At 43.4% G+C, this 17,300-nt stretch overlaps 1 protein-coding gene across 1 annotated transcript; it reads left to right on the top strand.

Moving 5' to 3' along the window:
• Window positions 1–8,910: 8,910 nt before the first annotated feature.
• LOC129407006 (GTPase IMAP family member 4-like) lies at window positions 8,911–16,808 on the top strand. The gene is made up of 3 exons (XM_055147059.1): window positions 8,911–9,037; window positions 12,910–12,963; window positions 15,037–16,808. Exons 2-3 carry the CDS (start codon window positions 12,924–12,926, stop codon window positions 15,969–15,971), a joined length of 975 nt encoding a protein of 324 aa, XP_055003034.1. The 5' UTR covers window positions 8,911–9,037; window positions 12,910–12,923; the 3' UTR covers window positions 15,972–16,808.
• The last annotated feature ends 492 nt before the right edge of the window (window positions 16,809–17,300 follow it).

The following is a 17,300-nucleotide window of genomic DNA, read 5'->3' as shown; positions in this document are numbered from 1 at the left end:
GCCAAAATCGGTTAGTAGACCTCCTGGATCAGTCTTTAAGGAACAGAGGGGCCGTTTCGTGCGCAAGCTTGGATTTTCAAGTGACTCACTGTTTTCCTTCAGCAAGAAGACCTCAAGCTGGTCAAAAATTTCAGCAAAAAAAGCCTGATATCTTTAAACTCTGATGGGGTACGAGTTTCGCAGCCAATTTTATAACTCTAAAAGCAAACTAACTTTTCACCAAATTTGGCTGAGTCTTGTAAGATAAAGCCTTGCATTCTCTAAATTTTTATTTCACTTTTGTTTCAGGCTCTAATTCTGCAGATCTTTTCGAGATAATACAAATTCTAAAGCTCAAAAAAATCGCAACTGCTGGGGCTGGCGTGTTACACAGCGGGTAGAGCGTTTGCCTTGCACGCGGCCGACCCGGGTTCGATTCCCAGCATCCCATATGGTCCCTTGAGCACCGCCAGAAGTAATTCTTGAGTGCATGAGCCAGGAGTAACCCCTGTGCATCACGGGGTGTGACCCAAAAAGCAAGAAAATAAAGCAACTGCTAATAACCATTAACATTTTTCCAATACAAAATTTAGATTAATAATTTTAATTTCAAAAATGGAGAAGACAGACACAGACGTTAGTTAGCCAACAACATCGCCCCTCCAGGGCGACTCCACACCCTGTTATTCTTGCCAGTCCTGTCACAACTTGGCTTACAAAAATGGTGTCCTGGGCAGCGGGGATGTCTCCCACACTCTCCAACCAGCAACCCTCCAGCGCATTTCCCTGGAAAAGCTAGTTTTTCTGGTTTTTCACCTGCATTTTTTTTCCGCCTCCCCCTAGACAGTACAGATAAGCAGTAGCCATGCATTTTCCAACTTTGGTGTAATCACACTCACCAGCCTCTTCTGAGGACGTTTCAGAATCAGACTGAAATGGCTGGAGAGCGGAAGTGATTATGCCAAAGGCTCCCCGTTCTTCCGCTATGATAAAATCCCCCTGTTGGTGTGCTCAGCGCAAAGCCTTCCCTACCTGCTTCCAGTGTCAAGTTAAACTGGCCCTTAGTTTCAGGTGTATACCAAGAACAATGCTTTTGAATGCATTCTAGCAAATGCCTAACAACCTGTTTCTTCAAAGGCATGCCAGGGGGTTAGAGCAATAGCACAGCGGGTAAGGCATTTGCCTTGCACGCGGCTGACCCGGGTTATATTCCCAGAATCCCATATGATCCCCTGGGCACTGTCAGGAGCAATTTCTGACTGCATGAGCCAGGAGTAACCCCTGTGCATCGCCAGGTGTGACCCAAAAATTAAAAAAAGGCATGCCAGCAGCTCGAGTAATGACTTTAAGGTGGTAATATAATTTTCTATAGCAGAGGGAAAATTTTCCATCTTCTCTCACTCCAGATCCTAGAAAAATACGCAGACCTAGTGCAATCCAAACCTTCATGGTTCCACCCAATTCCCTATGTCTTACCTTCAGATTCCAAGTTTGGGTGCCAGCTGTTAGTTCTCGATGGAGTGATCGGTCAAGGCGCAGAAATAAGCAAGGTCTGTGGAATGTTAAAGCATGGAGGACTAAAGTTCACTCAGGCCATTTGGCACTTATCGGCTTTTACAGCCCCCTTTTATTGGGTTAAGGATCAAAACATCTAGCATGCCTTGAAGTACATAAGGTCAAAGCACATAAGATAAAAACACCTTAAGGTACATATTATTTGGGAGCCTGATGATGCACAAAGTTCCTGATGAAGTAAATCAGACCACCTGTAAATCTTTACATCCCACTTCCCATATATTCCACATCAGAATCTATGCAAACCTACACAATGACCCAATCAGGTATTTGTTTAACTTTCATCCAATCACAGGACAGCTCATCTATAACAGAAAGCGCCTGCATTGGGACATGCTGACCCCAACCCAGTTCACTCAGAGTTCCTAGCTGTTAGCAGCTATGACACGGCCTTGTATGCAAGGCAGCGTTCCTGGAACTTCCTCGTGACTCTGGTCAGGCTCCAACAATACACAATATTTTTTCAGTTTTTCTCGTTAATGTCAGAGATAGAACTAATAAACTAGTTAACAGAGAGGGAATAATTAATTTTGTCTGTTTCGGCTTGGGTTGGTATCTTCATAGTTTGGTCTTTGTTTCTGGAACTAACAGCTCCCTCTTGGGTTGTTTATTCTGCTCATCTTTTTCCTCTGTCTCTCTCTCTCTCATGCTACAATTTTTACTTAGTGTCACTTCTCCTTGATGGCCTTTACTCAATAAATTACCAATAAATCTTTAATATCCATGTAACCCTGGGTTTGATTTATCCGTTCCTCTCAGAGAGCCCGGCAAACTACCAAGAGTATCCCGCCCGCATGGCAGAGCCTGGCAAGCTACCCATGGCATATTTGATATGCCAAAAATAGTAACAACAAGTCTCATAATGGAGATGTTACTGGTGCCCACTCGAGCAAATCGATGACCAATGAGACAACAGTGCTACAGTGCATGTAGCCACATTGGGTGAAAACAGACTTGCCCTGACGGTGACTGCTCAGAGCAGGGGAACCCATGATACAGCAGGCAGAGGCTTTGCTATCTAGACCTCTCGTCTGGGGAAGATGTGCTGAAGTCTGGGCTCTGGATTTGGGGATTCTGATGGAGTCATGGAATCCATGGACTCACAGACCATCTCAGCTCAGGCTCCCTCTCAGCCCCACAGCTCATTCCTCTGCAGCTGAAGTCTGAAAGTTGTACAACCCCCATGGAAGATGCTCCAGTGACCCTCACAGCTACTGCGGTTCACCTCTGCTTTAAATAATGTATTAAAACTGCTTGTCACTGATTCTCAGACTCCCAACTCCCTTATTACATCATACTTTTATGAGGATGTTTAGAAATACAGGACATTTGTGGTCTGCAGTTTTTGTTATTCCATTTTATAGAAACACCAGTACCTGGCAAATTAGCTCTCCCGCCTCGAAACCCCAATCTCCTATCAAGTAGAATGAAAGTGAGATTGTGTAGGCTATTTTCACACGTCTATTTTACACAGAATCTCTTGTGGTCTTTTGCAATTTGAAAATAGAAAAAAGTATTGAAAGCTGCGATTAAGTCATAACAAGCAGCAGTAAACTAAAAACAATTAAGCTGCTATGTTTTCTACATAGCTCCATCACCAAAAAAAATCTCAAAAGCTGTGACAAGGAGAACCACTTGCCTCCATTGGCTACTTCAAGAATTCTCTTCAGCTCAACACAAGAGAATGCCCTGAAGAGGCTCCTCCCCTGGTTTGAGTCTCGTGGAATATTATCCTGGCCTGTCCTTGAGCCAATGCTATTCTGAAGAAAGGAGTCCAATTAGAAGTCTGACATCTCCTTGGGTGATTTTTCTTTCAGGTCTCTTTCTCTGGACCAGAGGGAGCACCATTCCCTGCAGAGTGGAGTCATGAACTTGTCCCCTACCTCACCTTTCTGTCACGTGAAGTCAAATTGTGTGTGACTAATAAACGGAAAAAAGCAGTCGGTGCTGCAGACGCAGCTGAGGCAGAGACAGAGAGGAAGTATCACTTCACACGGGTGAGTTGCAAAAGCTTTTATTGCTCTTTGAGGGGTTTCTGGGAAGTGTGGTGACACCAGTATGAAACACAGACTCTCTGGGGAGGGTCTCGAGATGTCAAAATCATCCTCTGGTCTCTATTATATAACAAAGAGGTTACATGCATGACAGCATAGTGAAGGGGTTGGGACAAGCGCCAAACTGTGAGATAAAAACAGGGAATGCATAAAAATGAAGAAAAAATTTTAAAACTAACTATAAAACAACTTTTCTTTGAACTTCAAGAGAAGCAAAAAGGATGGCAGTGCAATAGTGCAACGCATTGGCTGCTTGCCTTGTACATGGCTGACTGGGTTAGATCCCTGGCATCCCATGGTACCCTGAGCCCACCAGGAGTAATTCCTGAGCATAGAACTAGGAGTAACCCCCTAAGCATTGCCTGAGAGAAATGCAAAGAAGGGTCATGACCAGATAAAGCAAGTTTAGGTTCATATTGAAAGGTCATGGACAAAAAAGACCTGGGGACAGTTTCACAGCCAACCACAAGAGATTCTGCTAGTGGTATCTGCTTATACCACAATGACTATAACTTTTCACTGTTGATTTGTAATTAACATTAAAAATGATCAGTCTTAAAAACACAAATTATGAATGTTGCTAAATTCACAGTTGTATAACCTTTTAATTGCTCCTGTTAATTGATGGCTATAAATCCATCACGTGAGTGTCTGTTTCCCAGAGCTGCCCAAACACTCTCCAAGGACAGCAGAGACATATATATTCTCTCCCACACCGGGGAATGGAGACCAAAATCAAGGGCTGTGCAGAGCCAGGCTCCCTCCGTGGATTCTGGGGATCATGCTCCAACTTCTTTTCTATCTTTGCCTCTCATCTCCCCTCTGTCCTATAGAGAAAAGTCCCTCCCGTGACAATGCTTCTGTCATCAAATGAATTCTCCTCATTAGAACACCATGAATATTAGATTAAGGGTCACTCTGCATTCCTTATGACCAATTACATCTGCAATATAAATTTTTTTTAGTTGGGGGACAAACAGCTTAACCCATAATAATTTGGATGTACCAGAACTTGTATATTCATTCACTGGGTTTTGAATATTTGAGCATCTCTACTGTGGAGTGCTAATAAATGTCAGAATAAACAATTATCAACACATGTGTATAGCTTTATTTTTAAGTAAATATATAGAAGTTGGTTATCTGGTTTGCATGCTGAACTCAAATGACATACTGTCAGTGTTTTCCCTGAAATGTAATGCCTTACAAATCTTTGTTTAAATCAAAGAGAGCCAAATGACAATGGCATTGTCATTTCCCCCACTTTTATTAATTAACTTGTCAGTGGTTTACAATGTGTGTCATCAGTGTTTTTTAAACTAGTCTTACTAATTTGGATGTAGTGTTATTTTTTTGTGAATTTAATGTGGCTTTCCCCCAAATTATTCAAGTTCAGCACCTTTCTCATGTGTTTATTTTCTGTTTTCTGAGTTTCTGTTAGATTAATGTCATATAATTTCTTCCTTAAATATTTAGTGAAATAGCATTGTAGCACTGTCATCCTGTTCTTCATCGATTTGCTCAAGCAGATACCAGTAATGTCTCCATTGTGAGACTTATTACTGTTTTTTGCATATCAAATATGCCAAGGGTGACTTGCCAGGCTCTGCCATGCAGGCAGGATACTCTCCGTAGCTTGCTGGGCTCTTCGAGAGAGATGGAGTTGGGTTGGCGGCGTGCAAGGCAAATGCCGTACTCGCTGTGCTATTGCTCCAGTCCTATTACAGTACATCACACATAAAGGTTGCCTTTCCTCAACATTCATGACAACAGAGTTTACCAGACTGAATACATGCTTGTCCCGAAAGCAATAGTGACCCTCAAGCACAGAGTTGGGGGAATCCCCTGAACACTGCTGGGTATAGGCCCCAAGCAAAATGAGCAAACAAAATACAAACAAAACATTCAGAAATGTTGTAGAAACATGTGAAAATCCATTAACCCAGCCACTAGATTAGACAAGTGCTTTATTAGATCCAATAGCCACTGACCCAAACTGAAGTGGAATTCCTAGGTGTTAGAAAGAAGTGTATTTGTCTTTCATTTTTTTTGTTTTGTTTTGGAGCCACATCTGGCTTGCTCAGCGGTTACTACTGGCTCTATACTCAGGAATTATTCCTGGCAGTGATCAGGGGACCATTTGGGATACTGGGATTGATGTATTTAGTGAAATACATCAAGTAATTCCCTGAAGTTTTCACGACTGCTCTTCCTGGAAGGGAGGAAAAAAGGAGGCCCCCATACCCATACCACTGGACTCCACTCCAGCCTGTTTTCACTCAGGGTGCTCCAGAAGGGGGCGGGTGAGAGCCCTCCTTGCCCCAAGGGACCCAGCCCCTGCAGCCGTCCTCCACTACCCAACCGCCGCCATGCTCCACGCTTTTCGCACACTCAGGCCGAGCCTCACGCATGAGCAAACATATTCTTGGACACATCATCATAAAGGGAAATATATATATGCCTCTCAGAGAGCCCAGAAAACTATTGAGAGTATCCTACCTGCACGGAAGAGCCTGACAAGCTACCCATGGCGTATTCGATATGCCAAATAGAGTAAAAATAACAGGTCTCATTCCCCTGACCCTGAAAGTGCCTCCTATCATTGGGAAAGACGATTAAGAAGAGGCTGCTACCCTGCTCACAATAGCCAAACTATGGAAACAACCCAAGTGCTCTAAAACAGATGACTGGTTAAAGAAACGTTGGTACATCTACACAATGGAATACTATGCAGCTGTTAGGAAAGATTAAGTCATGAAATTTGCTTACAAATGGATAAACATGGAGAGTATCATGCTAAGGAAATGAGTCACAAAGAGAGGGACAGATATAGAGGGACTGCTCTCATTTGTGGAGTATAAAATAACATCACATGAGGCTGACAACAAAGGACAGTAGATACAAGAGCCAAGGGGATTGACCCATAGCTGGAAGACTGCTTCATGAGAGGAGGGGAGAAGGCAGATGGAATAGAGAAGGGATCACTAAGAAAATGATGGCTGGAGGAACCAGTTGGGATGGGAGATGCATGCCGAAATTAGATAATGGACCAAACATGATGACCTCTCAGTGTCTCTGTTGCAAGCTATAATGCCCCAAAGTAGAGAGAGAGTGTGGGGAATATTGTCTGCTTTAGAGGCAGAGGGAGGGTGGTAAAAGGGGGGTATACCCTGGATATTAGTGGTGGAGAATGTGCACTGGTGGAGGGATGGATGTTTGATCATTGTGAGATTGTAATCCAAACATGAAAGCTTGTAACTATCTCACGGTGATTCAATAAAATTAAATTAAAAAATTTTTAAAAAAGAAGAGGCTGCTAAAATCTCAGGACTGGGATGAATGGAGACGTTACTGGTGCCCGCTCAAGTAAATAGACGAACAATAGGATGACAGTGATACAGTGAAGTTTTCCTTGAGGGAATTTTTACTATTATGAACCTAATTTTTTTAATGAATATAAGTATTTTTAAATTTCCTGGTTCTTCTTAGGTTAGTTGTTTTTTATTCAGGGCGCATGCTTATATTATCTACATAGTCAACTTAGTTGGCATAAAGTTTTAGTTTACAGTCTATAATTTGCCTTTAATGATTGAAATAGTGTAGTGATGTTCCCTCTCCGGTCCCGGATATTGGTTATTTATATACTTTTGCCATTTTTTTAAATTTATGCAGGTAGAAGCTTGTTGGTTTTGTTACTTATTTTCCAAGAAGCTGTTTTTGTTTTCATCTATTTTCTTCATTGTATTTGTTTCAATGATGTCTTCCTTGTTTCATTCCTTCTTTTGGGGGGAGGGTGGAAAGCGTGGGAGACACAAATCCTCCAAAGCAGTTCTCAGGAAACCGAGGGCATCACCGGGCTCATTCCAGAGGGGCTGGCAACTTCCAGGGCTATATCTGGTGATCAGGGACCAAACCGGGGTTTTGTACATGCACCCCAATCCACGTGCTAGCTCCCAGTCCCAATGTTATTTTCTTAATCCTGTTTATTCTATGTTCAATTTGTGGTTCCTTTTTCAATTTTTATGTTTATTTTCATTTATGGTCCTGGGACTGGAGTGATAGCCTTGCATGCAGCCGACCCGGGTTTGTTTCCTCTGTTCCTCTCAGAGAGCCCGGCAAGATACTGAGAGTATCCCGCCTGCACGACAGAGCTTGGCAAGCTACCTGTGGCATATTCAATATGCCAAAAACAGTAACAACAAGTCTCACAATGGAGATGTCACTGGTGCCCGCTCGAGCGATCGATGAACAACAGGCAACAGTGCAACAGTGCTACAGTGCTATGGTCCTGGAAGTTGAAACAATGGCCTCACATATACGGGACGAGTACTTTACCACCTTCCAAAACCAGTTTTCCAATTTTTTTACACATTATTTATTATTTATAGATCTGTGAAGATAGATGATAATAATACATAGAGAGGTAGGTAGTTTTTCTTAAGCACCGTGATTTACAAAGTTATTCAGAGTTGAGTTTTAGACACATGATATTGCAGCGCTGGAGTGATAGCACAGTGGATAGGGCATTCACCTTTCACGTGGCCGACCCATGTTCAATTCCTCCACCCCTCTCGGAGAGCCCGGCAAGCTACCGAGAGTATTGCACCCGCATGGCAGAGCCTGGCAAGCTACCCGTGGCGTATTTGGTATGCCAAAAACAGTAACAATAAGTCTCACATTGAGAGACGTTACTGGTGCCTGCTCGAACAAATCGATGAGCAACGGGATGACAGTGACAGTGACAGTGATATCGCAGCATCAGTCCCACCACCCGTGTCAATGTCCCTCCTCCAGTGTTCCCAGGTTCCCTCCCACACCTGACAGGAACCTTTCTAGGTTCAGTTGTTAAAGTTTGGGTCTCTTCACTTCAGTGCTGCTGACTCTGTGGCTTGGATATTTGGCTCTATCGTTCCTCAACAGCCCCTTCGTGCCTGACTAGCCCGACCCAGCCCCCGCTGCCTCGCCACTGTCTCAGTAATGGCTGTAGTATCGGAGTGATGTATGTACAAAAAAAGTATGATTAACAGTATTGTAAATCCCAGTAGCTCCATAAAAGTGATTATATAAAAGGAAAAATGCTGGTTGTGCCCTGCTTACCCCTGGGCACCCCCAACACTGCATCTTTAGGCCCTAGGTGTGAAATATTCGTCCCAGTTCTCTCAGCAATGACACCTGGGCCCCCTGAGCGCTGCTTGGGAGACTAAAAGAAGAAACAAGCCAGTCTTGGGTCAGGCCACTCTTCATCCGCTCATAGCCCAGCAGCGGACAGTCAGCTCAGGTTTGCCAGATGCTTGAATAGGCGCCAGGCCTCTTCCTGAGCAGCGACGACAGCTCCTCCCCTCACTTCCTCTCTCCTCCTCCTCCTTCATATTACCCTGCCTCACTTATACTGTAAAATTCAAGAAGGGAGCTGGACCCAGATTTTCCAGGTAAGGGTTATGGGGGATCTGTGAGTGGGAAACGAGGGTGCCTGCGTGTAATTGATAAAGGAGTGCCCGATCCCGAGTCTATCTTAAACTGGGGAAAAACCTTGTTCTCAAAATGTATCTCTCATTGTTTCCTGCTTCCTGTTTGTGCTGATTTTGGACTGTGAACTATTTTCAAAACTGTTCATTATGAACAAATGCCTCCTTCAGGCATAACCTCTCAAGGGATATTAATTATTAATAAAAATATTTATTCAAATAAGTTATTTCTTTTGCCTCTTGGGGAGTTCCAATTAATCTGAAACTTCCAGGGACAGTAGTGAGCTGTCAGAATGAATTCTGTTGGGAGCCGGTGGGGAGTTTCACTACAGGACCGAGACGCACAACTGGGCATGTCCCAAGTCACATACAGGTCAGGAAAGGGAACCTTCAGGAGGCAAGAAGAGTGAAATTCCTCCCGTGTGACTCAGAGGTTCAGGGGAGACTGGGGGTCAGCAGGTGCTTGTTCTTAAATTGCAGAACGGGAGCTAAGCCATGCGAACACCCTAGAAGTGCAACTCTTGGTTCCTTCTTGGGTCAGGGTAAATGGTCCAGAGCTGAAACCTCTGACCAGAGAGTCCGCTGGAAGGAGGAGGGGGTGTCGGTTTGAGAGTGGGATCAGCATAGAGCTGGCAGGAAGGTAGAGAAACGCATCCAAGTGTGGAGTTACTCCCAAAACGCGTACAGTATTGTCAACCAATAGTAATTCGATATAAATTTTACTGAAAATAAATTGGCAGGCTAAAAGGCTACAGAATGTACAAGTTTTAGAAGAAATGCCCAAAACTTTGTTTTCCAGTTTTTGTCATCCAACTCTTCCCCGCTGCTCCATCTGCCTTCACTGTGGGCCCCCTACTAAAGACCACTCAGTTCTCAGGCCCTGGTTGGGTTTCGGTTGTTCCTTATTATGTTTCTTTGTAACCCACATCTGAGGGAGAGCATTCTGTATCTATCCCTCTCCTTATTACTAACCTCACTCAGCATGATATTCTCCATATTCATGCACTTAGCAGCAAACTGTGTGATTTCATCTTTTCCTATAGCCAAGTAGTATTCCACTGAATATATATATACCATCTACACAATGGTACCTACCATTGTGTCTTTACCCACTCATCTGTTCTTGTACACCTAGGTTGTTTCCGTATTTTGAATATTTTGAATAGTGTTGCAATGAACATAGGAGTGCATCCTATTTAAATAGAGTTTTAGGGCCCTTGGAGAAAATGCCAATGAGTGAATTTGCTGCACAATATGGGAGATTAATTCCTAATTTGTTGGGTTTTGTTGGGGTTTTGGGGGGAGGGACACACCTGGCAATGCTCAGGGTTTACTCCTGGTTCTGTACTCATGAATCACTCCTGGTGGTACTCAGGGGACCATATGGGATGCTGAGGTTTAAACCTGCGTTGGTCACATGCAAGACAAGTGTCCTCCACACTGTCCAGTCACTCTAATCCCAGATTCCTAGTTTTTTAGACATATCTATATTGTTTTCCAAAAGAGCTCGACCAATCAACATTCCCACCTGCGGTTCCTTATTCCCCACATCCCTGCCGACATAGTTGTTTTTAATCTGTGTTGTGTGCCAGTCTCACTGGTATGAGGTGACATCTTATTATTGTTTTGATTTGGATTTCCCTGATGATGTATCGTGCATCACATTTTTACGTACATTTTGGTCTTCTATATCTCTTCTTTGAGGAAGTTTTTGCTCATCTCTTCTCCCCGTTTTCTGATGGGGCAGCCTCTCTTAATACCAATCGCTACCACTATCACTGGACCTAAAATGCTTCATAAAAATTCTTGATGTTTTTTTCTTCCTAGTGTACAAAACTCTGTTTCCTACTGCCTACACCTAAAGGATGAATAAATAGCCTCCCTTTCAAAGAATCGCCCCTCTTTCTCAGTGCTGCAGTTTTGTACTTGGTGATTTTCTATTGAGCTTTCTGTATACAATAAGCATCTTCAGTCTGTTCTAGAAAAGTTTCTGCATGTAAGAGGTCTTCAAACCATCAAAACCTTTGTATAAATATTAAAAACATACTACCAAGTCGTTATAACATTTATTATTTAACAAGAAAAATTATTTCACAGATAAGAGCAGATAGAAAGATCAGTCCGAGAGGAGGCAAGAATCAAGATCTTTTTTTCAGTCAACTTGTTTATTTAGAAATCACTTGCACATCTCTTTGTCCAGGACTGTGATTGTACCCATAGATTAGATTAAAATATGAGACACAGATTGTCCAATCATCATAAGATCTCAACGTCTTGTGGAGGCACCAGTGAAATATCAGACCTCACCTAATGTAAAGTGGTTTCTCTGAGAAACCCCGGGAGAGTTATTGGGGCAAACAGCAAGTGGAGCATCAATGCTAATGTTGGTCGAGGTGGTGGAGCTGGGGATCACGGTGCTGGAGAAACTCTCTCAGGAGCAGTGAGGGTCAGAGCACTGAGACCCAGGCTTCTCAGGAGCGGGGACAGAGCAGGCTGTGGAATGGACTGGGAGCGCTCTAGGGAGAGGGAAGATGCCACGGAGTCCAGAGAGCGGCAAGAGTGGGAGCTTTAAACCCTTTTGGAGCGAGACAAACTGCTCGAGCACCATCTTGTGAACCACCTCATTGATGTTTATCTCTTTATGGAAAAAGCTACTGGGAAATGTCAGTTAGAAAAAAATCTAAGTTTTGTTTTTTTATATATTTTTGTTAAGTCACCACGGTTTATAAAGTTATTCATAGTTAAGCTTGAGGCATACAATATCCTAACACCAAACCTATCTCCAGTGTCAACATCCCCCCAGAAATTTTCGCAGTTTCTTCAAAGCATCTGATTATGGTCCAGGGAGAGTACAGGTGTGAAGGCATTTGCCTTGCACATAACAGACCTGGCTTTCATAGCTGGCATCATGTATGGTCCCCTCATCTTACCCAGGAGTGATCCCTGCGCACAGAGTGAGCAGTAAGCCCTGGGCACCACTGGGTAGGGTCTCAAAACAAAAGCAGAACAAAGCATTTGATTATAAGAGAGAAAAGGAGTTTTTTTTTGCTTTTTGGGGTCACACCCAGAAGCACACAGGGGTTACTCCTGGCTCTGCACTCAGGAATTACTCCTGGCAGTGCTGGGGGACCATATGGGATGCTGGGAATCGAACCTGGGCCGGCTGCGTGCAAAGCAAACGCCCTACCCGCTGTGCTATCGCTCCAGCCCCGAGAAAAGGAGATTTAAACTGAAGTAATGAAGGATCTGTTTTCATTACAAACAAATAACAATATAAAAATTAAAAAGAATATATCATTCTGTGAACTTTGTAAGTAGAGTCAGCCAAAAGGATTTGGAGATGGACAATGAGGAAATGAGGAAAGAAGAGCTGGGACGAACCAAGATTTCCCGGGAGTCAATAGCTCTGATGAGAGCTATCACATTCACGGAAACGACATGATGGAGCAGTGCAGGCGGGCTGCAGCTCAAGGGGTGCAGTTTTGCTGATTCTACTGGAAATTCCCATGACACTTCCAAGTGGAAAAAAAGATAAACGGGGTAAAAACAGTTGGGATTTCTAGGATCTAAGATAGAGTCTCTACTCCACTGACTAGAGAGGGGAGAAGGATTGGGATTTACAGTCAAGGAACACTTTTTTGAACTTCTTTGTGCAAAGAAAATGGAATGGTCTGAAACTGAGGCAGAAAACAGGAAGTGAGAGGAATGTCAGAAAGGAGATGTGAAAATTGAAACAGAAAGTTTATGGGAAAAGGAACTGTTTGCTATCTGAGTGGTGAAATGTTCAGTTATGTCCACTTCTCTAAAATAACCTGTTTATATCTTCTTATCTGCAGGAATTCTGACCACCATGGAAGCACAGTTCCACTGCAATCCCTGGAGAACCCACGGTAAGATGGACAAGGAGGTCCCCAGGTCAGGCTGGGCATGAACAGTTGGCAGAGACCTGTTTCTCCAGCCAGTCACCACCTGAGCAAAGCCAAATATTTTCTACTCAATTTCTTTCTTTCTTCATAGGCTCTCCTTTCCCATTTCTCTGACCCTTTATATTTTTTTCCTCCTTCTACTCACTCTGCCAGGAAGAGCAGTTCCAATATTCTGACCGATCCTGGAGGGAATAAATGTCTTTTTTCCTGTTTTCTATGCTGTGGAGTCACCAGAGCAGCTGGGCCAGCTGGTCTTGCTGTCTGTACTTTTTCCAGTCTGGAGGACTACCTGGGTATCATGGATTCCTCATACAATTCCCTGTTTCCATGCTCCTGGAGACCTCACTATAACCAACCAATCCAAATGACTGACGAAATCTATATATCCATAGACATATGCCCTTATCCACAGGCTTTCACTATATGACTTCAGCCACCCCAGGGTGTAGAGCTTAAACATCAAGGATTAAGATGTCTCTCAATTTGGGAGGCGGGCTCAGATCCATGTGTTTAATCTCAGAATCACTCATTCATCTGTAGCTAACTTATGTTTCAGTATGAACGAACTTGGATGGCCTCATGGCATCCTTGGTAGTTAGCAGTCTCCTGAGCAGCCCAGGGTCAGGTGTAACAGGACCTTGTGTCCCTCATCCTCCAGTAGACCAGTTCAGACCTCATCAAAGGGCAGCTAAGGGTTCTGAAGAGCAGGTACAGGCAAGGTACTGAACATAGGCACTTTTGGAATCTTGGCCTCTTTGGTTTCACAATCCGCTTGGCCTACCAGATTCACAGGCTGGAGAAATAGACTCAGCATCTTGAGAGAAGGAGCTACAAATCCACTGTGCAGATTGGGATCATCTGTGTCATATGTGCATACTGGGGTGAATTGAGATCTTATCTTCAATTGATCATATAGAATGTCATACAAATGCTCTGGGCATCAGCAAGTTGTGACAGTTAGGAGGTGGCTGTTTTTGCCCCTTTCTATGGCAATCATTAATCTCAGAATAGTCCCAAGTGGGGTAACCAAGAAATGATCTAACAAATAATGATCTGAACATCCAACCATGTTCGCCTCAATAACCTAAGCCATCCTGTTTACTGTGTTCTCACCTCTTAGAGACTTTCTTTGCTCCTCCAAATACTTTTGTTGTCAAATGTGAAACTTTGATTTAGGAATGCTTCTTCTTATGTCAGTGTTAGTAAATGTTTCAGCAACAAATATGTAAGCAGTGAGGATTGGCCACTATTCCTCACTTGTTAACTATGTCTTTAACTTTACTTAGAGGATTCCTATTCTCCTGAGGGTTTGAGTCCCCTTCAGGATCTCATGTGGACTATAGAGGGACAATTATCTCTCTGCTCCTCTCCCAGCCTGGGTGGTTACACAGTGCACTGATTTGACTTCTTAAGGGAAGAAGAAAAGATCTATTTTAAAAAAAGTAGTTGGGGTAGGGTAGAATCTCCAACTGGGATGTTCTAGTTCAGATCTTATATTACTTCCTACTGGGTCTCCTCAGAAGAGCTACAAGAACAGCTCACATTTTCTTCTTCTTTTTTTTCTTTTTTTTGCTTTTTGGGTCACACCCGGCAATGCACAGGGGTTACTCCTGGCTCATGCACTCAGGAATACTCCTAGCACTGCTCAGGGAACCATATGGGATGCTGGGAATCGAGCCCAGGTTGACCACATGCAAGGCAAATGCCCTACCCGCTGTGCTATCACTCCAGGCCCATATTTCTATTTTTTTTATTTTTTCACCTTTTCTTCTTCTTCTTCTTAAATCATTATCTTTCCTACTCAGTAGACTAATAAGTTACAAAAGTTTCAGGAAAAAAAAACAGTTCATTGGAATCCGAAAAAGTACTTGTGTTTCCCCAGAACCCCCAAGAAGAACACCAGGCCTTCAGGGTTCCCACAGACTTCTGATGAGAACAGTCGGCACTCCAGAAGAGGTGCCTAGTGGACAAAGGGAAGGGCACCAGCAATGGAAACTGTTGGAAACTATCCTAACCCTGCAGTTATTGTTTCCCCAGGACTTGCAAACAAAGACCCCGGATTTCCAGAACTGAGACTTGTCTTACTGGGTAAGACTGGAGCAGGGAAAAGTGCTACAGGAAACAGCATCCTGGGAAAGACTGTGTTTCAGTCAAGCACTGCAGCAAAATCCATCACCAAATCCTGCGAAAAAGGGAGTCTGAATTGGAAGGGGAGAAAAATTGTTGTTGTGGATACTCCTGGCATTTTTGACACCGAAGTGCCTGATGCAACCACCAAGAGTGAGCTTGTTCGCTGCCTCCTGCTGACCTCCCCAGGTCCTCATGCTCTGATCCTGGTGGTCCCTCTGGGATGTTACACCAAAGAGGAGCAGATGGCCACAGAGAAGATCCTGGCAATGTTTGATGGCAGAGCTCAGAGACACATGATTCTCTTATTCACCCGGAAAGATGAGTTGGGCACCCAAGATTTCTCAGAGTACTTAAAGGACGCTCCAGTCCTTCAAGAGCTGATAGCTAGACTGGACAATCGCTATTGCCTGTTCAACAACAAGGCAACAGGAGCTGAGCAGGAGGCCCAGAAGGCACAGCTGATCGCTCTGGTTGAGAAGGTGATGACAGAGAATGAAGGAACATACTACACTAATAGGTATTATCAATTGGTTGAGCGGGAAATTCAAAAACAAACCCTCATGAAGCAAGGATATTACAGAGAAGAGCTGGAGAAAGAGAAAGCCCAGATAAGAAAGGAGTATGAAGAGAAAATGAGAAATCTGGAGGATACTCTGGAGAAGCAAGCAAGAAGGGATGAAATGGAGAGAGCTTTGGTAGAAAGGGAATCTGTGTATGTCACGAAGCGAGACAATGCCAGAGAACAAGTGGAGACTCAGAAACGGATCATTGAATTCCTCACAGAGGTACTGAAAGTAGTTTCCTTAGTTCTTACAGAAGTGTTTAAAGACAAAACCAAATGAAAATCTCTGTTTCCTGCGCATTCCCTGGCTGCCCCGCTCCACATGACTCATTTGCTCAAAGACAGAGCACTCTCATTTTACTGATAATCTCAGGACTAAGGAGTCAACAAGTTGACTGTGGGCAGTTGGCAAGAGACAAATTTATGAAACAGGAGGGCAGACATATTCTAGGTTTGTGTTCAACATCCCCACCTTATGACTTCTCTCTCAGAAACATGGAGAAAGACTATGCAGACAGCCAACCAAGGTGACCCAGCATTTGTCTCTTTAACACTTACAGAATTTCTGCTTTAGACACTTACTCCCCCGCCCCAGTCTTGCCCTCATATGCTTTTGCCTTTGGCTCCTCCGTGATGACTTTCCCAAGTGGATCTTTGAAATAATGACGTCTCTGAATTCAGTGATCTTAAGAAATGGAGTTGTTCCTACTATAGATGAATTCACTCTAGATAACCATAGATTTATTTTATTCATAGTTACAGAACTGCTCAAATTGTTCCTTATTATTACCCATTGTAAACAAAGTTCTTTCTAGAAAGTGACCTCTCAGAATACTACTAAACTCAAATGCCAGGGAGAGTGTGACTGGAGGAAGAGGCAGGGGGAGGGGTGTGGTCAACAGGAAGAGAGCAGTGCGGAAGTGCTCAGTTTATTATGTATATCTGTAGAAACTCAGTGGCTAACCTCACTACCAATTTGCTTAATACCTTGCAGTCTCTTTTTGCTGTGACACTGTTACCACCCCACCTCCAACACCCCACACCTTGGTTATTACTGCTTGAGCATTTATCTCTATACTAGTGCCAGACTTATTAGTTTCTTTATCATTGTAATAAACTTTTCTGTTCTCTCATATTGCAAGACTGGAATCTGTGTAATTATTTGATTTTTTTTGGAAAATGACACTACTTTTTCTTAGGTCATATAGATATGCCTTACTTTTTCACTGTAGATGTGAGCATTTTTCAGGTAAATTTTAAGGGAATTTTAGAGCTAGCTAAGGGATCCCCTCATAATATCTCTCTTCCCTCTCCTGGAAGTTTTGAGCCACATTGTCAGCCCTTGTGCCAGCTGAAAAAACTTGGATTCTTTTATTAGGAGCTGATATAAATTACGTTTAAATCATGTTTAATTTTTTTTCATTTTTAAATTACTTTTAATGCTGGAGCAATAGCACAGCGGTAGGGCATTTGCCTTGCATGCGGCCGACCCGGTTTCGATTCCTCCACCCCTCTCAGAGAGCCTGGCAAACTACCCGTTGTGTATTTGATATGCCAAAAACAGTAACAACAAGTCTCAAAATGGAGATGTTACTGGTTCCCGCTAAAG

The sequence above is a fragment of the Sorex araneus genome, chromosome 1 (genome assembly GCF_027595985.1).
Source record: "Sorex araneus isolate mSorAra2 chromosome 1, mSorAra2.pri, whole genome shotgun sequence".
NCBI classification, from domain to species: domain Eukaryota; kingdom Metazoa; phylum Chordata; class Mammalia; order Eulipotyphla; family Soricidae; genus Sorex; species Sorex araneus.
Note: the sequence above shows the minus strand (reverse complement) of the source record. Positions and strands in the feature narration are given on the sequence as shown.

Excerpts from the sequence above, each read along its gene's own strand:
- LOC129407006 (XM_055147059.1), top strand. The coding sequence starts at position 12,924 with ATGGAAGCACAGTTCCACTGCAATCCCTGGAGAACCCACG. Across the intron at positions 12,964-15,036 it reads CAATCCCTGGAGAACCCACG|GACTTGCAAACAAAGACCCC; the intron begins GTAAGATGGACA and ends TTGTTTCCCCAG.